Source organism: Lepidothrix coronata, unplaced genomic scaffold (genome assembly GCF_001604755.1).
Source record: "Lepidothrix coronata isolate B3197 unplaced genomic scaffold, Lepidothrix_coronata-1.0 Scaffold182, whole genome shotgun sequence".
NCBI classification, from domain to species: Eukaryota; Metazoa; Chordata; class Aves; order Passeriformes; family Pipridae; genus Lepidothrix; species Lepidothrix coronata.
The window spans coordinates 689,911-716,894 of record NW_016690362.1 but is presented as its reverse complement, the minus strand read 5'-3'; the positions used below and the strand labels follow the sequence as shown (position 1 = coordinate 716,894).

The 26,984-nt window shown below is 44.0% G+C and overlaps 3 protein-coding genes and 1 long non-coding RNA gene across 8 annotated transcripts in view; 2 read left to right on the top strand and 2 right to left on the bottom strand.

Annotated features, from left to right (window-relative positions):
* MED6 (mediator complex subunit 6) overlaps positions 1–3,192 on the bottom strand; it is a 30,657-nt gene extending 27,465 nt beyond the window's left edge. For 3 of the 4 annotated variants that reach the window (XM_017830631.1, XM_017830630.1, XM_017830628.1), the window contains exon 1: positions 3,085–3,192. In XM_017830631.1, coding sequence (XP_017686120.1) covers positions 3,085–3,106 — 22 coding nt within the window. In that variant the 5' untranslated portion in view covers positions 3,107–3,192. Of the gene's footprint in view, positions 1–2,853; positions 2,962–3,084 lie in introns of those variants that run through there. The other variant, XM_017830629.1, reaches the window with a different exon arrangement.
* On the top strand, positions 3,173–6,933 carry LOC108505040. The gene is made up of 3 exons (XR_001877350.1): positions 3,173–3,290; positions 3,516–3,770; positions 4,129–6,933. It is a non-coding gene; the product is annotated as an uncharacterized LOC108505040 (long non-coding RNA).
* Positions 3,735–26,984, bottom strand: part of MAP3K9 (mitogen-activated protein kinase kinase kinase 9) — a 130,239-nt gene continuing 106,989 nt past the window's right edge. Inside the window, exon 14 of one of the 2 annotated variants that reach the window (XM_017830623.1) lies at positions 3,735–3,809. The gene's annotated coding sequence lies outside the window, so the exon portion shown is untranslated. The remainder of the gene's footprint in view (positions 3,810–26,984) is intronic. The other variant, XM_017830625.1, reaches the window with a different exon arrangement.
* Positions 20,897–26,984, top strand: part of TTC9 (tetratricopeptide repeat domain 9) — a 28,366-nt gene continuing 22,278 nt past the window's right edge. Inside the window, exon 1 of the mRNA XM_017830632.1 lies at positions 20,897–21,266. Coding sequence (XP_017686121.1) covers positions 20,897–21,266 — 370 coding nt within the window. The remainder of the gene's footprint in view (positions 21,267–26,984) is intronic.

Below are 26,984 nucleotides of genomic sequence, written 5' to 3'. Positions count from 1 at the left end.
GACAATGGACAGTTGTTCAGTCCCTTGGGGGGTGATGTCCATCCTGACCCAGCCCTGGGGGCTGCAAAGGTCTTGGTCATTTTGGAAAAGTGAGGGATCACCCGTGAAAACCAAGCTACTCATCCTGCATAGGAAGTACTTAAAAACTGTAAGCAGGTTGGTTTAAGTGCAGAATATTAATCTGCATTATTAATTCCACCAATTTAAGAGACCAAGATGGATTAAACAAAATTCATTGTTGACCTGTATTTTAGATCACACATGGTCCAATTTCAAAAATTTGTGGAGAAAAAATTTTCTCAGCCTCTTCGATTGCCAAAAATACGGTTGGTTTTAGTGTCAGCAATATCTACTTTGAATTTAAAATATATTCCCACATTATGGTGGGCCCAAAGGCATAAGGTAAAATTATACCAACAATTCCATTTTTCAGAGGTGCAAAATTTTGGATTTTTCACTGCTGGTTTTGATGTATGATGCACAGAAAACTGGGATGCCTTTTTATAGGTAGATCCATTGATCATCCAGCATTCTACTTTAATTCCTAACCCTTCTTCTTGAATTCAGGGAATATTATTATCAGCTTCAGCCTTACCTGACCCCATTCATTTTTCAAATATATAACCAAAGTGGCTAGGCTTAAATCTGTTTTACTGGAATGTACCACCTTTTGTAAACTGTTTCACTGACTGATAAACCTAACTGGGGAGTTATGAAGGCTATATGGAATACCTTTTAACTGTGACAGAAAAAAGAACTGTGTTAAAGATGGTGAAAGGAGAGCAACAGACAGGGGGGCTGGGCTCTGAAAGGGCTCCCACCTTTGGCCTGAACCAATGTGCTCTTTGTAGGCAGGAAGGGTCAACTAGAGGATGCAAATGTTATGACGCCAGAGAATTTCTGACAATGAGGGAAGGGGACGGGGGAAAATACCAGGGCATCCCCAGCAGGTCTCCTAGTTCCAGTATAAGCAGGGAATGAAACAATAGATTTCTGATTGACAGCAGAGCCACATAATCAGTAATAACTAGCTGCAAGGGCCTGCTAAGTAAAGTTATGAAACTGATTATTGGAGCAATGGGAAAAAGAGCTTTACTGCCATTCTTGACACTCATAGAGTGTCCAATTGGACTAAACTGACTAACAAGTTTTTATATCCAGAATGTCCTCTTCCACTGTTGTTGAGCTAAATGGACAAATAACTTTTTTGGAGAACTCTGTACAGCTATACATCTCATAGGAAAAGGCATAGAAAGCTCAAATCTGTTTACCATGAACCAGACTTGAGAGAAACACGAAAATGTCACCCTGGATGCAGTATTGAAGGCTGCTTAGAGACTGTCAATCTGAATTTAACACCAATAAAGAAGCCTCATTCTAAGGAGTATAGGCTGGTACAGAGTTTAAGAGCAATAAATCAAATACCTCAACTCTGTGTGTGGATGGGCTTCTTGCACAATGGGTGAAAGAACCTGTTTCGTGACAACAACAGTGGAGAAGTTCATGGAGGACAGTCCTCCATGGGAGGGATGCCACAACGGAGCAGGGCAAGAGTGTGAGGAGTCCTCCCACTGAGGAGGATGGAGCAGCAGTGACAGCATGTCTGAACTGATCACAACCCCATTCCCTGTCCCTCTTTGCTGCTCAGGGGAGAGGAGGTAGAGAATTTGAGAGTAAAGTTAAGCCCAGGAAGAAAGGAGGGTAGAGGGGAGATTTTGTTTTGTTTCTCATTATCCTCCTCTGATTTGATTTAATTAATCTGATTCAATTAATTTTTCCACATTGAGTCAGGTATGCCCATGAAAGTAACTCATGACAGGTGAATGATCTCTCCCTGTCCTGCTCTCGACCCACAAGCTTTTCATTTTATTTTCTCTCCCCTGTTCTGTTGAGGACAAGAGTGATAGAGTGGTTTTGGTGGGCACCTGCCATCCAGCGAGGGTTGACCCACAGCAGACAGCTTAAAAACAGAAGTATGCCTCAAAATCTACTTAATATATTAAATCATGTCAGATAAAAGACTCTGAGGAAGCTTAAATGATCTGGATTAAGACAGAAGGTCCTCACACCAGCTAATAACTTAACACAGTGCTCCTCCATTAAATGTCCAAATAATTCCTTCCTGTAATCTCAAATAAGGTAGTCAGAAAAACACAGAGGACTACACATATCATTAAGAATTTAAAGAAAAAAGGAGAAAACCTCTGTGGCATTATCAAAATTGACTCTTCACAAGCTTTCCCTAAATATCTGCTCATGATCACTGAGACTCCACCACAAAGGCTTCTGATGTGATTCCAATGTCACCTTATAAAGAAAAATAATTTCCTTTCTCTTGCCTTCTCAACCCCCAATTCCTCTCTCAAAGTTCAAATTCTTCACAGTAATGTAACTTATATTTTGATTACAACATAAACCTTCTTTAATACTTTATTCAAATATCACCCCTTCTTCAAAACATTATCTCTTTTTCCTCGTAACCCTGAATTCTCACACAAATATTTCTCGTTCTCAGTTACTTCAGCTTGCTTTCTGGTCTTCCTAACATCTGGCCTCCCTCATAACATCCACCTGAAATGCTTTTAAGATTACCAGCCTCACTCTCTCCTCTGGTCTCAAGCAAGTCCCACACGCATGCCCGCGTTTCCTACTTTCCTCCACACTTCAGAGCTGAAACTCTCTTTTTTTAGCTATTCCCTCATGTCACCATCTCACTCCAGGACCTTCTTATCCCACCTGTAAAGGCAGAGCCTACCAAAGGGAGGCTTGCTTTGCCCAGGTGACCCTCAGCACACCCTCCTAGCCCGCTGCATATCCCAGAAAACTGTTTTTTTGGGCAGCTTTTCATCTCACCGCACGGATGCATTAGCAACGCTACTTGTGCACAGTTTCCAAGGACCGTCACACCATCACACCGACCCCTTCCTCAAGTCGCCCCGCCGCGCTCGGCCCCGCAGAGGGGCCCGGCTGTGCCCCGCGGAGGGCGCTCCCCGCCCGCGGGCGGAGGTCGGTGCAGGGAGGCGGGCAGGGCCCCCGGAGCGGCGGGGAGCGAGCCCCGAGCGCCCGCCCCCGGCCCGGGCCTACCTCGGATGTCCACAGCCGCCATGGCCGCGCCGCGCACTTCCTCACCGGGGCGGGGCGACGCGCAGGAAGCGGCTGTGAAGCGGGGAGGCGGCGCCGGCGGGACAGTGGGGTGTGGGGGGAGAAGGTTCCTGATCCCGAGGCCGAGTTGCTGGACAGGGAAGCACTCGCTCGAAGAGCAGTCGTTTTCACCTGATCTTGACTCTCTGGTAGTTGCCGGTCACTTTCAAAGTAAAAGAGATGCGGGCTGTAGGTTTGCTGCTCGGCATCACAGTCATCCTGGTTGAATTGGCTGGGGTATCTCTGATTTAGTTTGCCGTGTGGGAATAATGTGGGATGTTTGAGATCACACTATCAGAATACTGCATGGTTCCTGCCCTGAGGTTTGGTCCTGGGCATTTTGGCTCTTAAGTGATACCATTGGTCATTTACAGGGTGAAGAACAACATTCAGTGGGTGGAAGAATATACATGCACTGAAGATTAACGAGCTTTTTATTTAGATTGACAACTACAATCTACCAATCTGCTGTACAAAGCGTCCAATACCCTTGTGTCATGCTAGCGTAGCTCCAGGCACTCATCTTGCCCGAGCCTTTGCAGAGGCTGCCGAGATCAGCCCTTCCTTCGCTGGCAGCAGCAGGGTCTAAGTGAGTCTGGAGGATATCAGCTCGCTAATGGCACGTAATGGTAATTAGTGATGGAATTTCTTCCCCTTCTGTTACAGATCTGTGTGAATAAAGTACAGAAGTACTTTAGTGTGTATAAAGTACGGGAAAGGGATATTATTATTGTATGAGAGCAATCAAACAGTTAGACCAAACCAGAGCTGATGCTGCTTATTTGCTCTTTATTCAGTCCTTTCATACCAATGCATTAGCAGACAAACGTTATGTTGCAAACCCACATATTCTTCCCCCCGGCTCTCCACCCCCAAGGTTTCCTGTCTCATTCAATATGTTAGAGTCACTATCTGACTTGCAAATATTCTGGGCTTATTTTCTGCGAAGGAGAGCTGCCTGAAGAACACTTGTTTTATGTGTTTCAGGTGATGAAAGATGTGAAGGTACCAAGTGAAGGTTACAGAAAGTGACAAGATCAGGCAGAATAATGCTGCTTTGGAAAACTGGACTTTAGTCATGCCAGTGATATAGTCATTACATTACATTAATGAAGTTTTTTTCAACCTAACGTGGTGTATAGATGCGCTGAGCCTTTGTTGCAAATACAGTAATGGTCATGCTTTGTCTGTCCTGTAAGTCTCTGCACACTGACAAGTTAAGTTCTCTGAAATCTCTCACACTTTAATCACCCAAAATAAGATTTTTGTAATCTCAGTACCTCAAGGCTATATCTCTAAAAGGGAGGTGATGACATGCTCCTTAGCTCTGAGTGGTTCATGAAAATAAATTTAATAATGTCTGCAAAAATATGAGGCTGGGGTGGTAAGTATCCTGAGAAAAATGATCTTCTCTTCAAAAACGATTTGCTTATTGTGCAAAAAAATAAGTAAAAAAGATTGAACAGTGGAAAAAAACTACTGAACAGAAAGCACTTTTCAATTGTAGCACTGAATTCAGAAGAAAGCTATGAAAACGCAGCACTTGGTAGTCTTTAATGGCACAAATACAGTAAAAATTGAATCTAACCTTAATTTTTCAATTTTACGATTCCTGAGTGCTCATTTTCGTTACCGAGATAATATTCTGTGAAATATACTTTTCCATGGGGTAATTCATATGCATGTACACTGCATATCCCCATGCACTAGGTAGCTGCTACTTGTCAGCAGTTTGAACCTTTGCCAAACACATCTCTCTGGTGTTATCCTCACCAGAGCATTTCCAAATAATACTATGGTAGGTTGCCATTCTAAACCAAATACTTTAATATCCCTGTCATGAACAATCCTCCTGAAGGGCAAAAATGCCAACCGACATAACAGCCATCCTTCTGGAGAATCTCTGATGCCCTGTCTCATTCTATTTTTGTGCAAACCATTTCTCTTCAGTAGCAAATAGGAACTCAACCTCTATTTTAATTATTCATATTGTCCATCTTTCCTGCTGACTCTGCACCTCTCCAGAGCAAGTATGTCTTTGGATGAGTGAGGGGATGAAAAGTAAAGATTTCTGGATGGGAAATAATGGGGTTTGATGGCTTACGATAAATTTTCAATTACATGGTGAGACTAGCCAAAGCACTGCTGGAAAGAACTGTTCATCTGGTAACATTTTCACCTTCTGCTATAGCATAAAAGGCTAGGGCTTTTTCACTCGACTCCCTCTAAAGGGAGAGTCCTAATGAGCATTGCGGTTCTGTCCTTCTCAGCAGGAGGTGTGGATTACAGATGGAGAGCTAATGAAAGCTATCAGATAAAATGAGGAATTTATGCACACTGCTTTTGATGTCAAAGAAAGGCACCTTAAGCAATGAATACTTATTCATTCCATTTGTGTACTTAAGAATTCATAAAATACTTGGATAAAAACTGACACCTTTTCATGGCTCGGTATTTGGATGTCATTTAGCATCACCCTCCCCCAGTGGAATTATTCTGTGTATTTCTCTGGTCAGAGATAATGAGGAATCTCATTCTACTGTGCCCCCCTCTACACATATATATATAACAGAAGAGACTGTCTGTAATTTACAATGTTCGTTATCTCCAGTGGATGCAGGATTGGTAATCCTATGTGCTCCAAACCACATTATGGGCATAGCTGGAAGACTACCAAGGAGTCCCTTTATAGTCTCAAATAAACACAGCTAAATTGAGAAGGCTACATCTAAAAAGGGACGGAAAACCATCTCTGTGCACATCTCTAGCAGTCTGCAGGGACTGAACAATAATTTAGCTATATGCCATCAAGTGAAAAGTATTGTGTATGTATCCTTATCATTATACTCTGGGCAGTTTCCAAAACATATTAGAGGCTGCTGAAGAAGATCATCACAGCACTTTGGATTCTGCCAACCTGCATTTGAACTCACAGATTAGTAGTAAGAAGCTCCAAGTCCCATTTGGTGTTCTACTAAATCTGGTTCTGCAGCAAAGCACAAGGGAAATTTAAATTCCTATGCTAATAAAAAATTGCTGGGTTTGAATTAGTTATGAAATGAGCAATTTGGTACTGTTTTTTTAATAGTAAATAGGAATGGGAAAATATTCTTTTAAATCCTTATCCTGTAAGGAAAGACATCAAAAAATAAACAAACCAGTGACAGAAACTTATGGGCAAATGCTGAAATCACAAAATTGGAAGGGAGGGAAAGGGAGTGTTTGAGTGGCCTACCATGAGTTCATCCCCCGCATTTTGTTTTAACATTTTTGCTGGTGAAGTTTCTTTCTTTCCACCCAGAAAACAATCACGTGGCCAGTGTCTTCAGATGGCATTACACGTGCAGTCATTTACAGAATAGCTTCCAGTAGGCCTCAAAAGCCATCACTGAATTGTGCTTTAGAAACCCATAGCACAGCCAAATTGCAAAATTCTGGTTTTTAAATCCTTAATCAGGCACTTTTGCTGACTTCAAAGTCTGTTAATTTCTCCTTTCGCTCAGTGCATCTGCGTGTACTTTTCCTTTTCCTGAGATGCTGTTTTCTGCACATTTTTTATAAATACTGCTAATCACATGCATTGACTAAGAAAAAATAGCCAGGCTTGTAAGTTCTTTTTTTTTCTCCTGGAAAAATGCCACTGGGAAGATCTAACTAAAGTGGCTGCAATGATGGCCGCAGCTGGTGCTCTTATCAAAACTGGATCCCCCCTCATTGCTCTTGGCTCTGGGCTGCAAAGAGTAGAAAAGCTGGGAGACACTGAAAAGAGTGATGGTCCTGGCATCCTCAGATCATTTTAAAACATCGCATTGTTTTTTATTACTTTATTTTGCTTTATTATATATTATTTATATAATAAATAATATATCATTTTAATATATATTATATATAATATATATAATATATTATATATATTTATAATTACTATATTATTGCTTTATTACAGTCTCCTGTTTGAACTCCTGTTTGAAGGGATGGAGAAAGAAAAGATGAAACCCTGCTAACAGTCTAAAAGCTTCCTGAAAACAATTAATCTCCCAATAAACCCCCAAAGGCTATCTGTCAAGAAGTTAATAAAGATGAAATGTCAGGATGCCACATGGCTGCTAACAACTGCAGGCAGGAGGGGAAATGAGCTTTCAAGCAAAGAAGCACCAGCTATGTCATCCTGCATATGATCACGTATTAAAACCACACTGAAACTCCAGATGATGACTTTTGTGTCTCTGCAGACATCTCTGACCTTAGCAACTCTGCTGCTGCATTGGCATTAACAGCACAAAAGCCCATGACAAAGAAGGATGCAGGAAGTACAATCTGCAGGTGTTGGATAATCCGGAGGGGACTGGTAGGAGAAACAGAAGCTGCCCCATGTCCCAAGAGCTGCACAGGTCAGACACAGGCCAATGTCCAGCAAGAGGCAAACTGAGCTGTCAGACAACCTTGGAGTATGGCCTCCATCCGATACGGCTCTACTTGTCTGTATTTGTTTGCTGGATTGGGAGTCAACCAATGTTTTATTTCCTCCCAGTTTCCAAAGGGCAGATCAGAGCCCTGGAGCAGAGCCCTGGCCCTACTCACTGCCAATGAGCAAACAGTGTCTGCTGACAGCCCAGGCTTGCCCAGAACAGAGAGGGGGAGAAGTGCAAAGCAGTCTTCTCACCATGCACCCTCTTTATTGCACAAACCTAATAATCTAATATTCCCAATCTCTGAACTGCACTACAGACAGCATTTGAAGGACATCTCTCAGTAAGCTTTGATCCCTCCCAGTGGGAGGATGCAAAACATGGGCAGGATGACCAGATCAGGAAGCTGAAAGAAACAATTTCAATGCTTCAGGATTGCAGAGAGCTACAAAATCCTGCAAGCAGCACTGGTGGCAGAACATTCATGAAACCCCCTTAGCATTTTCTCTGCTTCAACAGCCTCAGGCCTCATACTGTTAAAAGGGTTCTATTTCTCTTCAGGGAAGAATTTTCATATCTGCTCCATTCATTTAGTCACATATGTTTTTCCCCTGCACCTTCTGTCTACCTAAAATAGATATCCTCACCTACTATGAGATCTGAGTGTACACACTTCATCACTGTCTCAGGTACCTAATGGGCCAGGCAGGTCCTTGATTGGAGCCCTTCTTCCCTGCTCTCCTTTTACATTATTTTTTACTGGTGTTGGTTGCCTGGTAACTCTAACACCTTTGCTTCCTTCAGAGGAATTTTACAGTACCAACAGGTACTGAAAAAAACCACATTATTTCCATCCTGGCTGCTATTTCCTTTTTCATCCGTGCCTCCACACTACGCAAAGTTGAAGTCAGACAAATTGCCCAAGTGTTGGCCCCAGGAAACAGCCACATAGCCAGGGCTGCTCATCCCTGGGACCAGAGCACGCGGGAATTAGTGCTAACATCTGAGCTAAGCTAAGGTGGGGAACCTGGCCTATTTGCTGGGCCTGTGAAAAACGATCTATTCAAAGTGTACCTTCTGTGCTGGGTAATACTGCATTGTCAAAGGTTATTTGCAAGGTAATTGGACACTGTTTTGGACAGAGGAAAGGTCAAGTTTGGTAGAGGTGACATAAGTTTATAGGGGCCTTTCATCTCAACAGCTTCTGACTGCTTAGTCTGAACAAGGTATTTTCAGAGGGGGGATTTCCTCAGTCACTGCAAATGTGGCTGAGAAAGTGTGGGTTCCTCTTCCTTTCCATTCAGAAGTGGCTGCAGAGAGTGTCATTATAGGCTTCACCTCCTTGCTCTATAGCCTCTAAACTGCAAGGTCCTCTATGGGGTAGGAATCTACTAGTGAATCAGTGTCCAGCATGGGCTCTGGGTTCTGCACTTTATAGAGAAATCTCATTCTCAGGAATATCCATTGCTTCTCCTGCAGGAGTAAGAAAATTCTTAGCACAGGTTGCATTAAAAAATTATGGGTTTTCCTACCCAAATACAGTTTGTCTTATACTTGGCTTCAGTATGGTCCCCAAGAAGCAAGGTTGATCCCTTGTGTATCAGAACAATATCAGCCCATCATATTGGTCCTGCATTCTGCATCATCAGAGACTGAGATTAGTTTTGCTGTGCCACTTCACAGAAACTTAACAGAGACTGTACCTGTGCCCCTGAACTCACAATGTACAAAGCTGGAAACAATGTAGCTTAGCAGGAGGACACTGTCCAGGACATTTTTGCACATGAGAGAACCCTCCATTTGCAGACATTCTCTCAACCACATCAGCCAAGAGTGGGCCAGTTAGGAAAATTTTACACCAGGCTTTGATAGGAAAGAGTAGGTTAAATTAATTAGGTTCACATCACAGAGGTTCAGCGTCTGCTCCAAACGATGACGAACCTGCACTGATACCAGAGCTTCATCTGTATAATGGAAAGCATCACAGCACCCTTCTGCTTTGCAGATCATACTGAAGTCAGTAGGTATGTGGCAACTTACAGAACATGCTGGGATAGTTGCATATCCAACAAAGAACTAGTCATGTTTTTCTATCAGTGCAATGGAGAGTGGAGCCAGGACGCTTACGGATTAGCAAGCAAATTATTTTATTTGATCATTCCCCCTACTCTCATCTCCCCAGTGTTTTAAATATCCCTTTTGTTGAACAGGAAAAAATTAGAATAGCTAGGCAGGAGATACATGAACATATCTGATCTACTGGAGTGTAGCCAAACCAGCAGCGTCAGGCATGTGTTTCTATAGTACTTAGCAGAGTGGGGCTCCACTGGGAGTCAGAAGCATGATGATGCAGTGATAAATAATGATAATAGGAGCATCAGGAGATGAATACAGACAAGCTAGATGTGCTACAAATCTGTCAAAAATTATTGACATTTACCATCAGCATCCACCACATGACCTTCATAGCTTGATTCTGTGCCATGAAGTGTAGACTGTTGTTCGAGGGCAAAAAATGGTAAGGCAGGGCAACAGGGCTGTGCCCCCAGGACAGGCTTCCCCAGTATGGTACAAATCAGCAGCAAAGTGTTTCATTCACATATAGAGCACTGAATCTGTAAAATATGTATTTCTGCCCAGCAGGAAATGTCCTCACGTAATCAGCTTGGGCTCTGCACTGAAAAAGGACATCATGAGCCTTACTGAGCTGTACAGTCTGACACAGCCATACAGCCCCAAAATAATCCTTGTTTAGTGTCTGACACTTTACCAAATCTCTCAATCATGTTAATTTTTTTTTTTATTATTCCAAGTTATAACAAGATTTGGATTTAAGGAAGGGTAAGTTATATTAGTTTCCTTGTCTTTGAAAATTCGCTATCAGGCCTGCGGTAAAATCAGTATCCTTCAGACTTTAGCTCCAGGATGACTGGAGTATATTTTCCATCTTTATTATCTACCTATTCAACTCACTGTTGTTCCTTCCTAAAATGGAAGGTTGAGCAGAGAGAAACATGTGGTAATGACTTACTAGCCTTTGAGATGAAACTTTGGACTCTATTCTGGGCAGAATAATTGATCACTTCAAACTGATTCTGTATCAAGGATACAGAAGAAGTAGCCTGAATTTTTGTATTGCTCATGGGTTTTCTACTTTCTCATCTATACTGCTTTTATGGCAGATCAAATGTCTCCTCTGTCGAACATTTATGTAAGTGGACATAGAAAGCTGTATTTATCCTGTATTTCTTTTCTGTATGAATCTCATTTGTTAAAATGCATATGTTTATCCGTTTTATAGTCCTTTTAATCAAATTTATCAGTACATTTTACAAAATAAAGAATATATTAAATGTTGCAAATTCTTGAGTCTCACCGCAATAATCTCAGGTAATGGAAGTCAGAATACGTTGACATTCCCGTTTGTGAATACCAATTTTCCAAAGCCTGACTGCCTTTCAGTGCTGATGGAGTGGAAGTGACTATATATGGCATTTGTTTTCCAGACTGTAACTCATCTCCCATACCCATTTTCAATGCAACAGCTTGTCTCAATGACTCCAGAATCCAGTCCTTTTTAGAAGCTGTTTCTCATTTCTGTAACCCTGAGGCCTCAGTCAGTTGAGCAGATAAAGACTGGATTTATGAGTGCAAGTGTATGTCAGAAAATCACCTCTAAAACAGAAGAAAAAAAAATTATCAATGAAACTACAGAGGTGTTCCTACTTATCCAGTCCACACATATAAACCTTTATATAAAATATTTGCTATTATATAAAAGTGACCTGTTTGCTTTCAATTTATAGATGACTGCGGTGTTATACAATGATCTGATTTGTAACATGAACATGACACTAGGTGATTTTATAAGTTTTTATATTCCTTAATGCAGCTCAAATATCTCATTTCAGCATCTATATTAATTTTAAAGCACTCTTAAGGCATATGGTAAATAATTAAAAGCTAATTTCTAAGTATTGTGTCCATGCCCGTCTTCTCTTCATTCCCTCATCCAACAGGAAAATGCTAAAAACACATCATACATTTACAAGATGGCTTGAAAAATACACTGATACTGGTTCTAATCACCAACCCCCTAGAAGAGGTGTAGCTGAGAAGCCTCATCCCACCAGGAAGTGCTGCAGGACATGGCAGGGGAGCTGGGTCATTGGGAAACGTGGGAGAGACTCAGGGGAGAGAGGTGGGAAGGTAATTAGGCTGAGATGATCGAAGATGTTGTTAAGAAGTTGGACCACCTATCCTGGATCACATTCCCAAAGGTTAATGCCCTGGCATGCCACAGGGGTCAGTCCCTGAAATCAAAAGCTTTGAGACCCCTGTGCTGCTCACGAGCATGCGTTCCCCCATTTTGTGTTATCAGCTGATGGGTTTGTGGCAGTATCCCCTGTTCTCATGGGTACCTTTCTACAGAGGGCACTATCTGAGAGTAATTTGAATAAACCGTATGACTTTGAGGAGCCCTTCATATTTATTAACATAAGATATATGTATGAGTTCTGTAGGAAGAACCGTTAAAGACAATGAAAAAAAGAATAATCAATAAACTAAACCAAATACTAAGTGGGTTAGCAAGCAAACAACATGAGGACAATTGCAACATACCCCATTTCTCCAAGCAGAGTGGCTCAATTCCCACCATCCCCAAAGCCTCCCAGTACAGAATGAGTGATCTCGCTAATAAGGTCAAGCATAGCTTATTCTTCTAACTGCTCTGCATTTTTTAGCACTGGTATTTCTAAGCCTAGCACTGTGATGAAAACAGTCAAATAATTGTACAACTCCATGAAGGAAGGAAACAGCCCAATGAGAGATTTATGTAGGCAGACCCTCATGAGCAAACCGTGCTTAATTGAAAACCAAATTGGCTAAGAATTAAATGAAGTCTGGATACCAAAGTCAATGAGTAGTTGACAGGACATGCAAGCAGAGAAGCAAACAGAGGCATGGTCAATGAGCAATTTAATAAATCTATATTCATATTTTAATTTTGGAGGAAAATAGTCCATTTTCTTTCTGTTCGGTCTCTTCAACGCCAGGAAGCCTTCCTTTCCTGAGCTGCCAGGACACTCATGCTCAGGGCGAAGAGATTATTGTGACAGCTGTGCACAGACAAGTAGGTCCATAAGGACTGCTCATCTGGCTCTCCTCAGGGCAATTTTGTTAATAAAAGCTGTGCACGGCAGCTTATGGGGAAAGAAATACATTTTGCAAAGAGTGTGCCAATGCAACAACAGTGTGTTGCAGGAACCACTAAATAAATTTTCTGCGGTGAAATCCTCAGTGAGCTTCAATTAAAGTGATAGTGCTCATCTCTACATGTCCACACTGGGACCTTACATTTACAATATCACATGGACCCACTAAATGGGCTTAAAAGGTTTTCATAGATCAAGGTCCATTAGAATTTCTGTGCTCTTTGCAGGATGAAGCAATGATGTTTCTTCACTTAGAGTTCATTTAAGCTTCCAGAATACATAGAGTTATACTGATACCACACCATACTGGCCACCTTCCACCACTGCAGTGTCCTAGGAGATGAGGTCTGGCCTAGAAAGCTGTCCAAATGAGGAACAGAACCATTTTTGCAGCAGAAGAAGAAAGCTGAGAACCTTACATGTGAGCTGCAGGGCTGATGCTACTGGGATCTCTCACAGCTGGTAAGTCTGCAACCATGCTGCCTGGGGCTTTGTGCCCATCAGACCTCACAAGTCTCTTTGTAGCAAATCTGGGAATGCATGTTCTCAGGAAAACCTCACATGTTGCACGATGATAAATACTGGGGTTGCACCAATAAGTGTGCCTCTTTCAGAGCTTTTCTTCCTTTTTCTGCTTTTCTGTGAGCAGATCACCCATACATGTGGTAAATGAGCTTAAAGATGTCCACTTTCCACTGCAGCTTTCACTCAAGTGGTTTCACTTGAGCACTTTATATACAAGAATCCCCATGCTCAGAAATGGATCTGTCACTAGGATGAAGTGAGCCGTCTGCTTAGCTGTGCACTGCAGCACCCTCAGCGTGTTAGGAAAGAGAAAAGCAAGCAGAATAACTACATCTGACTGGAAAAGCAAGTGCAAGTGCATTTACACTGAAATTTGACCCAGGCCCTGCAGTTTACACTTCAAACTCAATAACAGCACAAGCATATGAAAGGTCAGGAGCATAAAACACCTTCAGCTCACCTCTCTTCCAAAGATAGCATAACTAACTGAGCTGCAGGGCCTGCCAGTCTGCCGACACGGTGGCTAAGTGCTCTCTTAGGGGAGTACCATTTACTGTTTCATCAGCCACACTTCCGGAAATAGCCTGTTTTTCCCCAGAGGCCACTCCTCTGATCACCATCAACAACTTGCAGGGGCTTTTGAGACCAGATGGGGAAACGGTACAAACTTTCCCTTTGACATCAGCCCAGTCAGGTATGTCTAGCACAGTAAGACCCTTCCCAGAGGCCAGGGTTTGGTACCCCTCAGGCATGACAAAATTAGTTGGCATAGCAAAGATGCCATTACACAAGACAATGAAAATGGATGCGAAGTGTAAGACAATTAACGTAAGCCACAGTTTTCAAGGATGTTGCCAAACTAGGAACTTTCCAGACAACTTTGCTTGTTGTGAGATCTTAACTCCCTCACACATTGCCAGAACAGGTATTAAAAGGGCAGCCACTTCTCTAGCAGGTCTGCTTGCTCTGTAAAATGAGTGCTCACAGTTTTCCTCTTGCAGTTCGGCTGTAAAAGGGGTTGGGAATAGCCGCACCTCACACTATCTGGCAGTTGCACAAAGCAAGCAATTAGAAGCACAAGCATCCCCATTTGCTCCCATGTGTCATTTTTAATCTCATAAACAGAGACTAAGACACAAAACTAAGAGAAATGTTTTCTCAGGTTTAGAGGTAGTTGGATGCATATTTGATGTGTTACCACGGAAGAATTCAGCTGAATGAGAGTAACAGCCATATGTGTAAATTCAATCCAAGGGTGCTGATGTTAGCTATGTAGGTAATGGACAAGTAATGATAAATACGCACTCATCCTGGAGTGCAGTTGCGATCATTGCTTGATCATGAAGGTGTAAGCATGGTGTAAAGACTAGGCAACAGTTCTAACGTGGACACACAAACTGAGCAGGCTTTACTGCTGGTGGTCATTGGATGGCATTTCTGTTCTGACTGCCAACAATTCAAGGTTCATGGGGAGTCAGTGCATTTTAGGATTCTTTTTATGTTGTTCAGTAATTCAATTTCCAGTTACGCTCACATACTGTCTCATTAGACTCAAATCCAAGTGATTTACTCCACACTCCTGTACAGATCTGAATGCAAAGTGTCACCTGGTCACTCTTGGAGTTAAGTGATCTTTACTAACCTTGAACTACTTGGCATTTACCTGGACAGTAACAAGATGCCAGGCACAAGCAGACCCGCAGTAAGTGCTTCTATGCAGCCTCTTATTCCCCACTAATGCTGCACAATGTGTAGTCTCCCAGCATTATGAGAATGAGTGTCTTCACCTTCATGGAGGATCAGAACAGGCACCCTGCCAGTCACAGTGGAACAGCTGATGCACAGTAACTCGAGCCCATGCTGCTGTGACATAGCATTGGCAGTTCTGCAGGTCTCCCTGGGGCAGTAGTAACTGTGACAGTGGAGAGAGGGTCTGCTTCCTTAGGGTCTCAGTAGAAGCATTGTTTTCAAGTCAGATCTAGGTCACTGCTAACTCAAAAGCCTCACACCAGGCTTGTTTGTCTGGTGTAGATGTGTCCTCAGAATTAGGACAGCCTTGGATTCTGGAAGGTAAGATACAGGAAAAATAAGGGCTAAAAGATAGAGGAGTGCCTACTTTGCAGTTCTAAATATCGGATAAGCAAGATGTGGTTGTGTTTTCTTCCAAATCTACTCTCTTCACACACAACAGAAGAATCAACCTTGCTGTTCTTTAGTCCAGCCTGAGTAAAGTGCAAGAGTTACCCAGAGCACTGGGGTTCACTTGAGAGATTCTAGCTGCAGCTTGTAGATGGGCTGTTGACAACTGATTTTAAGAGATTAAAAGTGTTTCTCAAACTTTATTGGCAGCATTCCCTTCCAGTGTGATTGTCCTGTAAGTCAAAGTACTCATTTTTAATTAAAGTGCAAAAAGAAACACTAGGAGTGATGTTAAATGCTTTTGATTTGACTTGTTCTGGCTCCGTGGCTAAGCCTTAGTTAGCAATTTGTTATTGCCTTTATGAAAAATAAAGAATTCAGAATGCTGAAAACATAATTTGAAACAGTTGTTTTAATTCTGAACAGCTCGTCTGTTAAACCATCCACCTCTTAGTATTGTCAGCAAACATTCCTATGACAAAGGTGCTGCTTATATATACGCCCAAGGAATGGCTTGTCACAGAGACTCTCATTTACCTGCAAACATTTCTGTTGACCATTTTTCCTTGATTGTATACAATTCCTCGGAGACTCATTGTAGTCCTAATTAACCATTCTCAGCTAGGCAATCAGCAGGCATCAAGCAGCCCAGCAGGATCAACTGACCAATCAAAGAACGCAGAGCGTGGAAAAAAACACAGGCACAATACTCTTTAGGTGGTTTGTTGCATTTGATGAACACTTATAAACTAAGGATCTTGTGTGATAAAAAGAAATTGTTGACTGCAACAAGTGATATGGAGAGATCAAAGGAATTTATACCAAGGTGGCACCTTCTGTTGCATGTGATTTTATTTCCCTTTCCTCTCTTCCTTGGGTATAACTGCATAAGATGATCTCCTAAGCAATGGATTTCAGAGGCTTCTCTGGTTTTGTGTTCCTGGGCCTTTCAGAAGCTCTTTCTCTTCTTTTCCCTTTATATGGATGAAAGGTTATGGTGCAGAGCTTTACATACAATTTGGAAATAAATAATGGATGATTGACTAAGCTGGTGACAGACTGTAGCAGCAGCAGCTGTGTATGCTGGAAGCTCGCTGCTGCCTGGGAATTTTGCTGCTGAATGGAATCAATGAGGGATCTCCTTTCCACCATTTTCATCACAATCAGAAATGGATGAGGCTTGTGCTTCGGCATGAACGACTTGATGAAACAACTCTCACATGGCCAACAGTCCCATCAACATGAATGAATGAACAAGAACTGGACTGAGGCCTTACATGCTGTACTGCTTTCCAAATGGATATCTGGTTTTGAATGTATATAGACTTGCATCCTCATAGTGGCCCTTAAAGTTCCAGTTTGTAAAAAGCTCACCTCACAGCATAAATGCTACAGTGAATTCACATTCATCTAGAAGAATCATAGAATGGTTAGGCTTCAAAGGGACCATAAAGATCATCCAGTTCCAACCCCCTTGCCATGCACAGGGACACCTTCCACTAGATCAGGTTGCTCAAAGCCCCACGCATCCTGGCCTTGAATACTTCCAGGGATGTGTTCTGTAGAAGCTTTTCTGGGCAACTTGTTCCAGAGCCTTCTTTTCTTCAGACTGAACAATCCCAATCTCTCACCCAATCTTCATAGGAAAGTTTCTCCAGCCCTCCAATGCCCCACCAGAGCCCAAGTGGTGGGGCAAGCCTCCACCTTGTGGTGCCACCAAGCCTCCACACTTGGCTGGGCACTTGGTGCCCAGCCTCCTCAGCTGTCTCAGAAGCCTTTCCAGTGTCCTTATAGCAGTATCCTGAAATGCAGGGAAACTGTCCCATATGTCTGTAAATTAATCGTCCTATGGGCAGGCAGAAACAATTGCAGCTACTGGAAGGCTGGAAGAGCTCACAGCTATGTGAGATCCAGTATTTTTCTCAATATTTACCATTTCACCTAAGAACACATCTCCCAACCACAATCATGACTCCACAAAGACAATTTTCTTCAGGTAACCTGTGAACAGGAAGTTATGGTTTAATGAGTCACAGATCCTAAAATATCCCTATGAAGCATGTGACCACTGCATAATACTACTATTAATAATAATTGAGCAATGCAAGTGTATGCTTTCAGAACATGCTAAGGAAATCTCAGTGTGGAGGAGGAAAGACAGGAACATCCAGGCAGTTTTAGACACTCACAGCACCTGGGGACATCCAGACAGACAGGCACACCCCATCTATTACAGTATGAGACAGATAAGCACATTCTGCTTCTATGGACAAACCCCCCTCACCGCTGGACAGAAGTCAGGCACAACAGCTAATACTGACTAATACCATGACCTCATCTCATGGCATACAGATAATGGCTGCAAACTGGCCTAATTTTCTCTGAATGTATGTATGCCTTATTTCACAGTTCAGTGTATTGATATGATATATAAACTTATTTTTTCTGATGCTTTCAGGTTCCTGTCTTGTTTTCAAGCTGGATATCACTAGAGGTGTTGACCAGTGGCAAGCTTGTATGGTGAGTCTAGTGGGCCCCAGGCAGCTGAAATCTAGACCTGAATATCACGTCATATATTAAATGAAATGTGAGGTATCTCTCAAGTACAAATCTTGTCTGACTCAAAAAGGTGATAGCTTCTCATGTTTTTCCCTAAGTACTATGTTCCCTTTGAAAGAGAAACAAATAAAAAAGGTCCTTTACATGAAGAGTCAATGGGGTGACCATATGACTGGTGTGATGTTTCCTAAATATTTTAGCGTAGCCAACACACTACTTAACTCAGCTCCTGAAGGAAGGAACTGATGGGCTAAATTGATCTTTACCAGTCATCCTACACATCTTATGGAATCTTCAAGTTCTCTGGCTGAGAGATCCAGCTGTCAGGTGAGGGATACTGTTTGCTATCAACAAAAAGTCTAAGTTGGCCAACAAACAGCAATCATTGATACACTTCTGTTATGGTCTGTTTTGGATTTACATAGTTGCGGCATTTCTCTTCATATGCATCAGCAATATCAGGAAGAGAGCTTGGACATTTCTTGAAGAACTACAAGATGAAAAACTCATTTGGGTGCTTAGGCAACATTCGGGACTAAGTCACAGTTTGGTATATTCAGTATAGTTCATAATGTGAGGAGCACTCAGTTTTGTCAATATTTTGTGACCATTTCTGACCACATCTACACCCATATTGGCAGTGGCCACTGACAGACTCTTCTGTAAGAAAACATCCAGTTTTCACAGCTTGTTTCAGACTTCTGCTGTTGATGGAAGTAACTGGAAGAAGACATCTCAAAAATTCCTTAAGCAGAGGAGGGGGAAGAGTAAGAAATGTCACTTATGTCTCAGTGCCCCCTATACCATGTATATCTATGGGCTCAGACAAACACTGAAAGAGGGAAGCAACATTAACTCTCAATGTCACTTTGCTACACTGCCCTCCAAGAAAACAGTCCCTTCTTCGATAGCTTCTGCAGCTGCTCAGATCTGAGTAATTAATCCTCTGTGGCAATCCCCTTTCCTCTGGCAAAGTCAGCGTTCCAGCGCAAGAGATGTACATTGTCCTTGTGAATTCTCCCGAGCAGCAATCAATAATGGTACAATGAAACCTCTGAAATTACTTAAACTTACCTCGTGCAATATGACTAGCAGACAGACTAAAAAATGTCCCAACAGGAATTTTCCTTCCTTAATATTTAGGTTCCACACACAAATTCCACTCTAGCTACTGTGACTAATATCCACCACTGCCATACCCGTTCCCCCAGGATTTCCTGATTTTAGATCAGATGCACTTTGAGCAAGATTTGTAAGTAATTTATCTCATTCTTGGCTTGAGGTATGTGAAAATACTGAGCATCCATTTTCATAAGTAAGATTTCTTGAGGATGTCTAGTAAGGCACCTGGAAATGAAAGCACTTGAAATCATGTTATCATTGCTGAATATTCTAACTCAAATTTCTCTCATGCAAGTATTTACAACACTGTACATCTATCACATTAAGTATGATGCCATTTGCTTCTCCTTGAGGCTCTGATTTTTGGATTTAAGTGAGTAGATGTATGTCTGTCCCATACTGTGACCACAACCTCAACAAGGTCCAAAAACCTAGCAGCAGGGACCAATGCATAAAGCATTGGTAATAATAATAATAGGTAATAATGGGTAAGCAATTTATTTGCCCTGCTAAAAATGAATTATCCAAGCATGAGTCTCAGACCTGCAGTAGTACCTTTACATGGAGCTGTGCTACACAGCTATCCCAGTTTGCCCAGCACTGCAACACTATGTGCCATCACAGTAGGCTGGACATAATCAAAGAGAAACTCAAGTCTCCATTTTAAAATGTCATCCTAGTTGCAGAGAGAAGCTTGAACACATTGCACCACAGCTCTTTACCATGTAAGAGTTGCATGGGTAATGAAAAGGTGCCTCCCCCTATGTTACTGAGAAAAAAAAATCTCACTGTGTTTTCATCCAGCCTTTAATTTTTAAGCACGAGATATGACCTACAAAATATCTTGGCATCCAATTACATCAAACTGCTCTAATATTCAATGAAGACATGGTGTTTGGCCTAACAAAGCAATGCCTGGTGCTGAGCACAGTTCTGCTGTTTGTCTACAGGAGGAGAGCCGCTCCCCACTGGTACCCCCCAAACTAGGAGATGTTCCAGGCCTCCGTGAGCATTGACCTGTTTTCAGCAACACATGGGGAAATCCGCTTCAGGAAAATCAAAGTCCCTGAGTGGCTAGTGCCAGGGCAGTTACTGGGACTTGGCTTTTGCTGCACTGATGCGGAGGACACAGGAGGTTTCACTGCCTGGCACTTGTATGCCTGGTGACATGGAGTACACACACCAAAACACCTTGAGGGACCATGAGCAGATGTCGGTGGTGGATGGCCACTAGTGGGATCTGGGAGAGGCAAGAGAGATGAGGAACTGGGGGTGAGAAGGAAGGAAGAGGTGGGATCCCATCCTGCAGACAGGGAGGCGAGACCCTCAGGTACAGGCAGGCAAGGCACAGGGTCTCGGGGTGGGGTCTGGGAGAGCCAAGTCTCAGGGAGAGCAGGAGGCTGGGCAGGGGGTCTGTGGAGTCGGCCAGTTCGGGGAGCTGCGGGGCCGGGCCGTACGCCCCTTGCCGGGCCAGCGCGGAGAGCGGGGAGCGGGGCCGGCGCATCCCCACGCCCCGGGCTCGCCCCCGCCGACCCGCGCTGCGACGGGCGGGGGTCGCAGCGGTGCGGGGGGCGACGGTGCCCGCGGCGAGCGGCTGGTGGCGGGGGCGGGCGGAGGCGGGCGCCCCGCGGGCGGCGGGGCGAGGGAGGAGGAGCGGCGGCCGCCGGAGGATGGGAGCGAGTGGCGGAGCCGGGGAGCGGCGCGGGGGTAAGGCCGGGAGCGCGGCGGCGGGCGCCGCGGCATCGCCCGCGTAGGGCGGCGCGGGAGCCGGACGGCGCCGCGGCCATGGAGAGGGCGAGCCCGGCGGCGGGGAAGCTGAACGCCGGCGGCCGCGGGGCGGGCGATGGGCACGGCTCCGCCGGGGGTGCCCAGCCGCGGGCGGCGGCGGCGGCGGGCAGCGCGGAGCCGGGCGAGCTCATCGGGCGGGCGCTGGATTTCAAGACCGAAGGGGCGCAGTGCTACAAGGACAAGAAATTCCGGGAGGCCATCGGCAAGTACCACCGCGCCCTGCTGGAGCTGAAGGCGCTGCTGCTGCTGCTGAGCCAGGAGCCGGCCGGGCAGCGCCCTCCCGCCGCCGCCGCCGCGGCGGGGCTGAGCGAGGAGCAGCGGCAGGCGGTGGAGGCCATCGAGGTCGACTGCTACAACAGCCTGGCAGGTCAGCGGGGCCGCGGGCGGGGGGTCCCCACCTGCGCCGCGCACATCTCCTTTCCTCTCCGCAAAGCAGCGCTACTGCGCTGCTCCGCTCGCTGCATCTCCTTCCCTCCCGCTGGCTTCCATTTTCGCGTTCGCGCTCACGCCGGGCACAGCGGTGCTGTCGGCGCACGGCCGGGAGCCTCGGGCAGCGCTGGGGAAGGGGCGCACGGCCGCGCCTCTCCTGCTCTTCGGGCTCGCTCGCGGCCCCCAGCTCTTCCCCCGGGCGGCTCCATCCGCCAGCGATGAATCCCTTTCCTTCCTCCCCCGGGAGACAGGTGGCAAGGCGGCGGTGCGTGCGTGGGGCGCTCCGACTGACAGAAATCGTGGCTCGTGAAGTGGCCAAGATTGCATGCTGCTATGTGCCCTCAGCCCGAGATGTCCTTCAGTCCTTTCAACCACAGCTCCGTTCTGCTGCCTGTAATTAACGGTATTATAGAGAGACAGACTCCTTCTACCCCATTTGATGTAAGGAAAGGGAAGGGTTTGGGCTCTACTGCAGTAGCTCCAAATAGTTCTACTAGATATAAAAGGAATTTTTTGGCCTCTTAGCACTTAAAGCTGAAAGCAAATACAGCCCTGGCTTTTCGCTAGCTGCCAGTCACCACTGTGGTCAGTAGACGTTTGATCATCCCTCCCTTTGCTCCCTGCCATCTGTTTAGAAGTGCTGCAGAAGATGGAGGGGACGGATGGGGGGTTTAACCACTTTGTAGTCTGATTCTGAAGTCCTTCCAGAAACAGAACGCCTGTTGACTTCAAACAAGACCTGCAGGTTCAGAGGTTATTTTTGGTCTGCAGCACCATATATTTTTTTTCTTTCCAAGCCTGAGAGCATCTCTGAAACAAAAACTTGTGCCTAGGTATGCACAGGGAAGAGAGCATTCATAGTCTGGACAAGGTGCACAAAATAACAACATTAATAAAGCTCTGCTGTTTTCCAGAAGGACGAAGAGTTGCTCATTACCCTTTATATCCTTGGGCCTAAAAAATGGAAAAATCAGGACATCAGTTTTTGGCTTCCTGGACAGAGTTGGTTAGCTTTGTTTCCTGCTCTCTAGTGCTAAAAAGATGCAGAATGAAGCAAACAGTTTGAAACACCAAGCCAGCATTCTCGCTTGTCTTAATGCATGCCAGTCTCTTATATTCCACATGCCTTTTGGTATGTAATGGGGAGCACAATTTAACTCCCTTTCATCATGTTTCCAAATACTCTTCCTTCAAAAGCCTATTGAAATCGCATAGAGGGAGAGGCAAGTGAGATTTCAGAGCGATATCGTAATTGCACAGCTGTAATTTTGTCTCTCTACAAATTTCTGTTCACGGGTTTATTAAAATCCATTGTATTTGGCAAGTATCATTTAGATTGGCAGGGTTATACAAAGAACCTATAATGCTTTGAACAATATAGCTTGGTGAGTTCCTGGGCTTGAAAAGGGCTCACAGGCAATATCTCTACTAGATACAAATGAGACATGGTAAGTAGAAGGTAAATGGAGCGGGAGGGAAGGATAGAATTTGCTTCTGTGGCACTTTCTGCCGAGTACATAAGTTCCACTTGCTAGAAACGTGTCAGCTCCTGCTGACAGAGTTGTCCTGTGTAATGGTCATTGTCCAGCCCGTTTATTTACCACTTCAGGTTTTTGCAAGGAATTTTTGTCTTTGTTGGTTGTATTTGATCTTGTCAGCAGTAGCAACTGGTGAGAGAAGCGTGTTCCATCTTTAACCTAGATATGAACAGATTTTTTCCTAAATTTAACCAGTATGAACACAGGAGGAGATGAGCATAATTAACCCTGGAGTTACAAGCAGTGCCTTTCCTGGGATAACCTCACAGCAGGTCAAGCTGTCATTTTGCACAGACGGTTGTCACATGTTTTCAGTAGATGGCACGCACAGAGCAGAGAACAACATTTGTCTTGGAAATGCATAGCTTCACGTGGGTTTGCTGGGCTGTCTGCAAGCAACTTTAAAGAAATGCCCTGCATGTTGGAGAGGGCAATGTGCAGTTAAACTGGAATTGCAGTTACTCCTAGCCTGGTTCCAGAGCTGCCATTCCAGCAGGAAGATCTGTGAATTCATGTCTGAGGTGAAGGGAAGAGGGGAGTGGAAGCTTCCCCAGAAATGTAACAATAATTAGTATACCTTTCTAATAACAACTTCAAGAGCTGCAGCAGCGGGACTCTATTTTCCAAGTGTGATACAGCAGACGGCACCAGTTTCTTTACACAGTGGGCTCTAGCAGGGGCACCAGCACATACTGTTAGAGTTGAAGTCAGTATTACTTGACCTGGGGAGGAGAGGAGGTGCGGGCAGTTTTGCTTTTGAGCACTGCTGGGTGTCTAGAGCTGATTCTAAAATAAATAAATCTGTATAGTGCAGAAAGCATAACAGCAGTACATATTAACTCTAGAGAAGGCAGTTTTTCACTTAGCTCTGAAGTATACCCGGTAGCATTAGCAGCTGTCATCTCACTGTCCTTATTACCAAGTTCTTTTAGCACCTCCGCTTACTCTCTAGGCTTGGCATTTGACAAGTCCACCTTGCTTTTGCACTGTCATTTTTCATGTGGTCCCCACACATCCACCTGTCAGAGATGCTTTGCATCACAACTATAGATGCACACACACACAGATTTACTTCTTTAGATGCAGCAAAACAGTAAGAGGAGAGCATGAGCAACCGGTAAATATGCACGTAGGTGACAAATACACCCAGAGGGGATTTGGGGCGATCTTATGGATGAGGGCTGGAGTTGTTTGTTTAGTTTTTTTTTAATCTGACCGATTACATGCGTAGGAACATGTGGGCAAATACTAAACTGTTATCAGTGCCTGTTATTTCCTGCAGAAGGTAAATGTAGGCACAAACGTGCACAGAGACTCTTGTTTAGCTCCGCTTCTTCTGCAGAGCACCTTCAACAGGCAATTCTATTGTAAGGTGTGGTGGCATGGCCAGCTCTCATATTTAATCAGAGCCCCACAGTATGTGGTGTGTTTTCTAAGGTCCCCTGTTGTGGAGTTGTGTGGCACCCCCACAGCCTAAACTATTTAGCCCATTTCAAAGGATCCCAGATCTGCTGGGTTTTAAATTCCCGTGACTTTTAAAAATTATTATTTTAAATCAGCCTAGGATTTTCACTGCTTGCTATTGGCAGAGCTGCTCATGTTTCTTTCACTAAGCTACTAGCTAGACTTCAGTTTAAGCTCCAAGAGTTTTGCCTTAAAGGGACTCCACATCTGCCAAATCCAGTGCTGCTGCATTCTTACACAGGCCTGCCAATAGCCCTTCATTTTACCACAAGTCATTCTGATGAATGTCACCAGAGGCAAGAGCAGCAGCATGGTCAAGGCTCCCAGAAATTGCTAGGGTAGGCAAAGAAAAACCCTACCAGCAGCACAGAGCTTTGCGGAATGAATGCAGGCTTGTAAGGCAAACAGTCCTTTCTTTATGACTCACTGATGGTCTCTGACCTTGAGGGAGTCACTTGACCTCTTTTTGCCTCTCTCAGCCCTGTTGAAAAATAAAGAATGGGGACCACAATCTCATCCTGATGGTGCATTCAACTGAGTTTTCTCAAATTAGTGGTTTATGTTCTCTTAAGAAACAGAGGAATGTACGAAGAATGCTTGCAGAAAAGCAAACTGTCCAAATACACCTCAGGTCTTGGTCTCCTTTCTACTCCTGCAGCATCTTTGATGTAGAAGTAGTTAAATGCTTTATGTATTGCATGCAGATGGGGATCATTTGCCAACTACAAATGCAACCATGCAACACAATGATTATTTTATTCCACCATTGCTGCCTAAAATTTTACAGGATCAAAAGGACTGTGTCTGCTTTGCAGAGAGAAACAAGTCCCAGTCATACCAAAGCAGCAAAATGCTAAGGGTAAGCATAGTTTTAAGCTTTTCTGGTGAGGGAATGTTGCAGTGTGATAAGCAAACCTTTGTTGACTTTCCTAAGCATGCAGAAATGCTAGAGCTAATCTTGGCAGGAGAAATGGAATCAGAGAGCGATCTGGGGATGATGAGTGGCATAGGGGGATCTGGTTTTTAATCCTTCCCCTCTGCACTAACCATTTGTATTATCTTCACCAAATCTTTCCTAAACTTCAGTTTATCCATCTGCATTTATGACCTCCTGGGAGTACTGTAAGGCTTTGCTAATTATGTGAATGTAAATCAAATGCAGTATGTTTATATTCTCATTCAGGTATCCTTAGTTTACTATAAGAGTCTTGGCAAGAGGGTACACATACCTGCAGAGTATTAAAAATGTAGCCGTCCAAGATACACCTCACCCTTGATAATGAGGTTTGGCTTCCTACACTGGCAGAAACATGCACTGGTACCAGTCATATGACTATGTGAAGGTCACAGTGACAGTCACACAAAACATGGCACTTCCATCAGCATAGGAACCTTCAAGCGCCCTCGACCTGGGGTGTAGGTACTACTTCCAATTGTTACCAGTTGCATGGACTTTGGTGAGTGGTTCAACTGAGAAATTCAAGTAAAAATACTTATAATACTTAATCCAAGTAAAAATGTAACTAAACATGAGAAAAACTGGTAAAACTTTCCACTGACCACCCACTAGGACACGTCACAAGGAGTCTCTGCTAAAAGCCCATTCCAGCATATAGCCCTTAGCAAGTACAGACTCTACCAGGACACATGGTACTGTGGGTGTTAAAGCAGTCTTGGATTGTTGCTTGATGTGATTTTTTTTTTTTTTTTAATGTGCTGCATCAACAACAAACACCCTCTGTAAGGATGCCATGCAGTGGGAAAGAGGGACAGCAGCAAACAGAGCAGCCGGGTGTGGTCTGCATTTTCACTGATTAGTGTGGGGGCGTTTCCGGACACTCTTGGTTTAGATATATCTGCCCAGCCCAGAATGCATGGAAACATCTTGTTTTACAGGACTGATGCAATTATTGCTCCAGGTAGGTGCAACTGCAGCAGAGAATTAAACACAGATCACTGTGTGTCGTTTTTTAGTGACAGGCCCAAACTCTGACATGTGTTTAAGAAAAGTGTGGGATTTCAAGCTGTTGTCATTAATTACTCTTTATAAATACTCAGTATTTACCTTTTCCCTTGTATTTAGGATAGCAAAATTCTCCCTGTTCAGGGAGTTTCTTGTGCAGTGAAAGGATGGGATGGAAATACATCCAGATGCCAGGGGGGTGGGAGGGAGGAAAAGAAAGGATACCAAGCTGCCACCAAACTTGGTTTAAGTGATATATGTCTGACAGCATCTCTCTTACTGAGGTAGGTGTGTTTTCCTCTGTATATGTAACTATTCATCCTAAGCCTTTTCAAAACTTGAGGCTTTGTAGATTGTTTTTTTGCAGCCACTTCTACCACATTTAATTCCCTTTGCATGAGGAGAAGCTTGTCCCAGCTGACCTTGTCCCCATTTTCCTGAAACAGAGTACTGAGAAGGTATAGATCCCCTGGCCAGACTGTCCAGAGGAGCTGCAGTCTTGCTAAGCTGAGATCCCTCAAAGTCTAGCTACAGTTTACTATGGGAGATGAAGCAGGAAATATCAAAAATCAGAAAGCTTCTCCAAGAAAAGAGCAGTGGTTAATTTGTTTACCTAAGAGAACTTCTTGTTCTCCACCTTAAGAACACTGCTGTTTTCTCAAAGTTCTGTAGTAGCACATCCTTCCAGCTT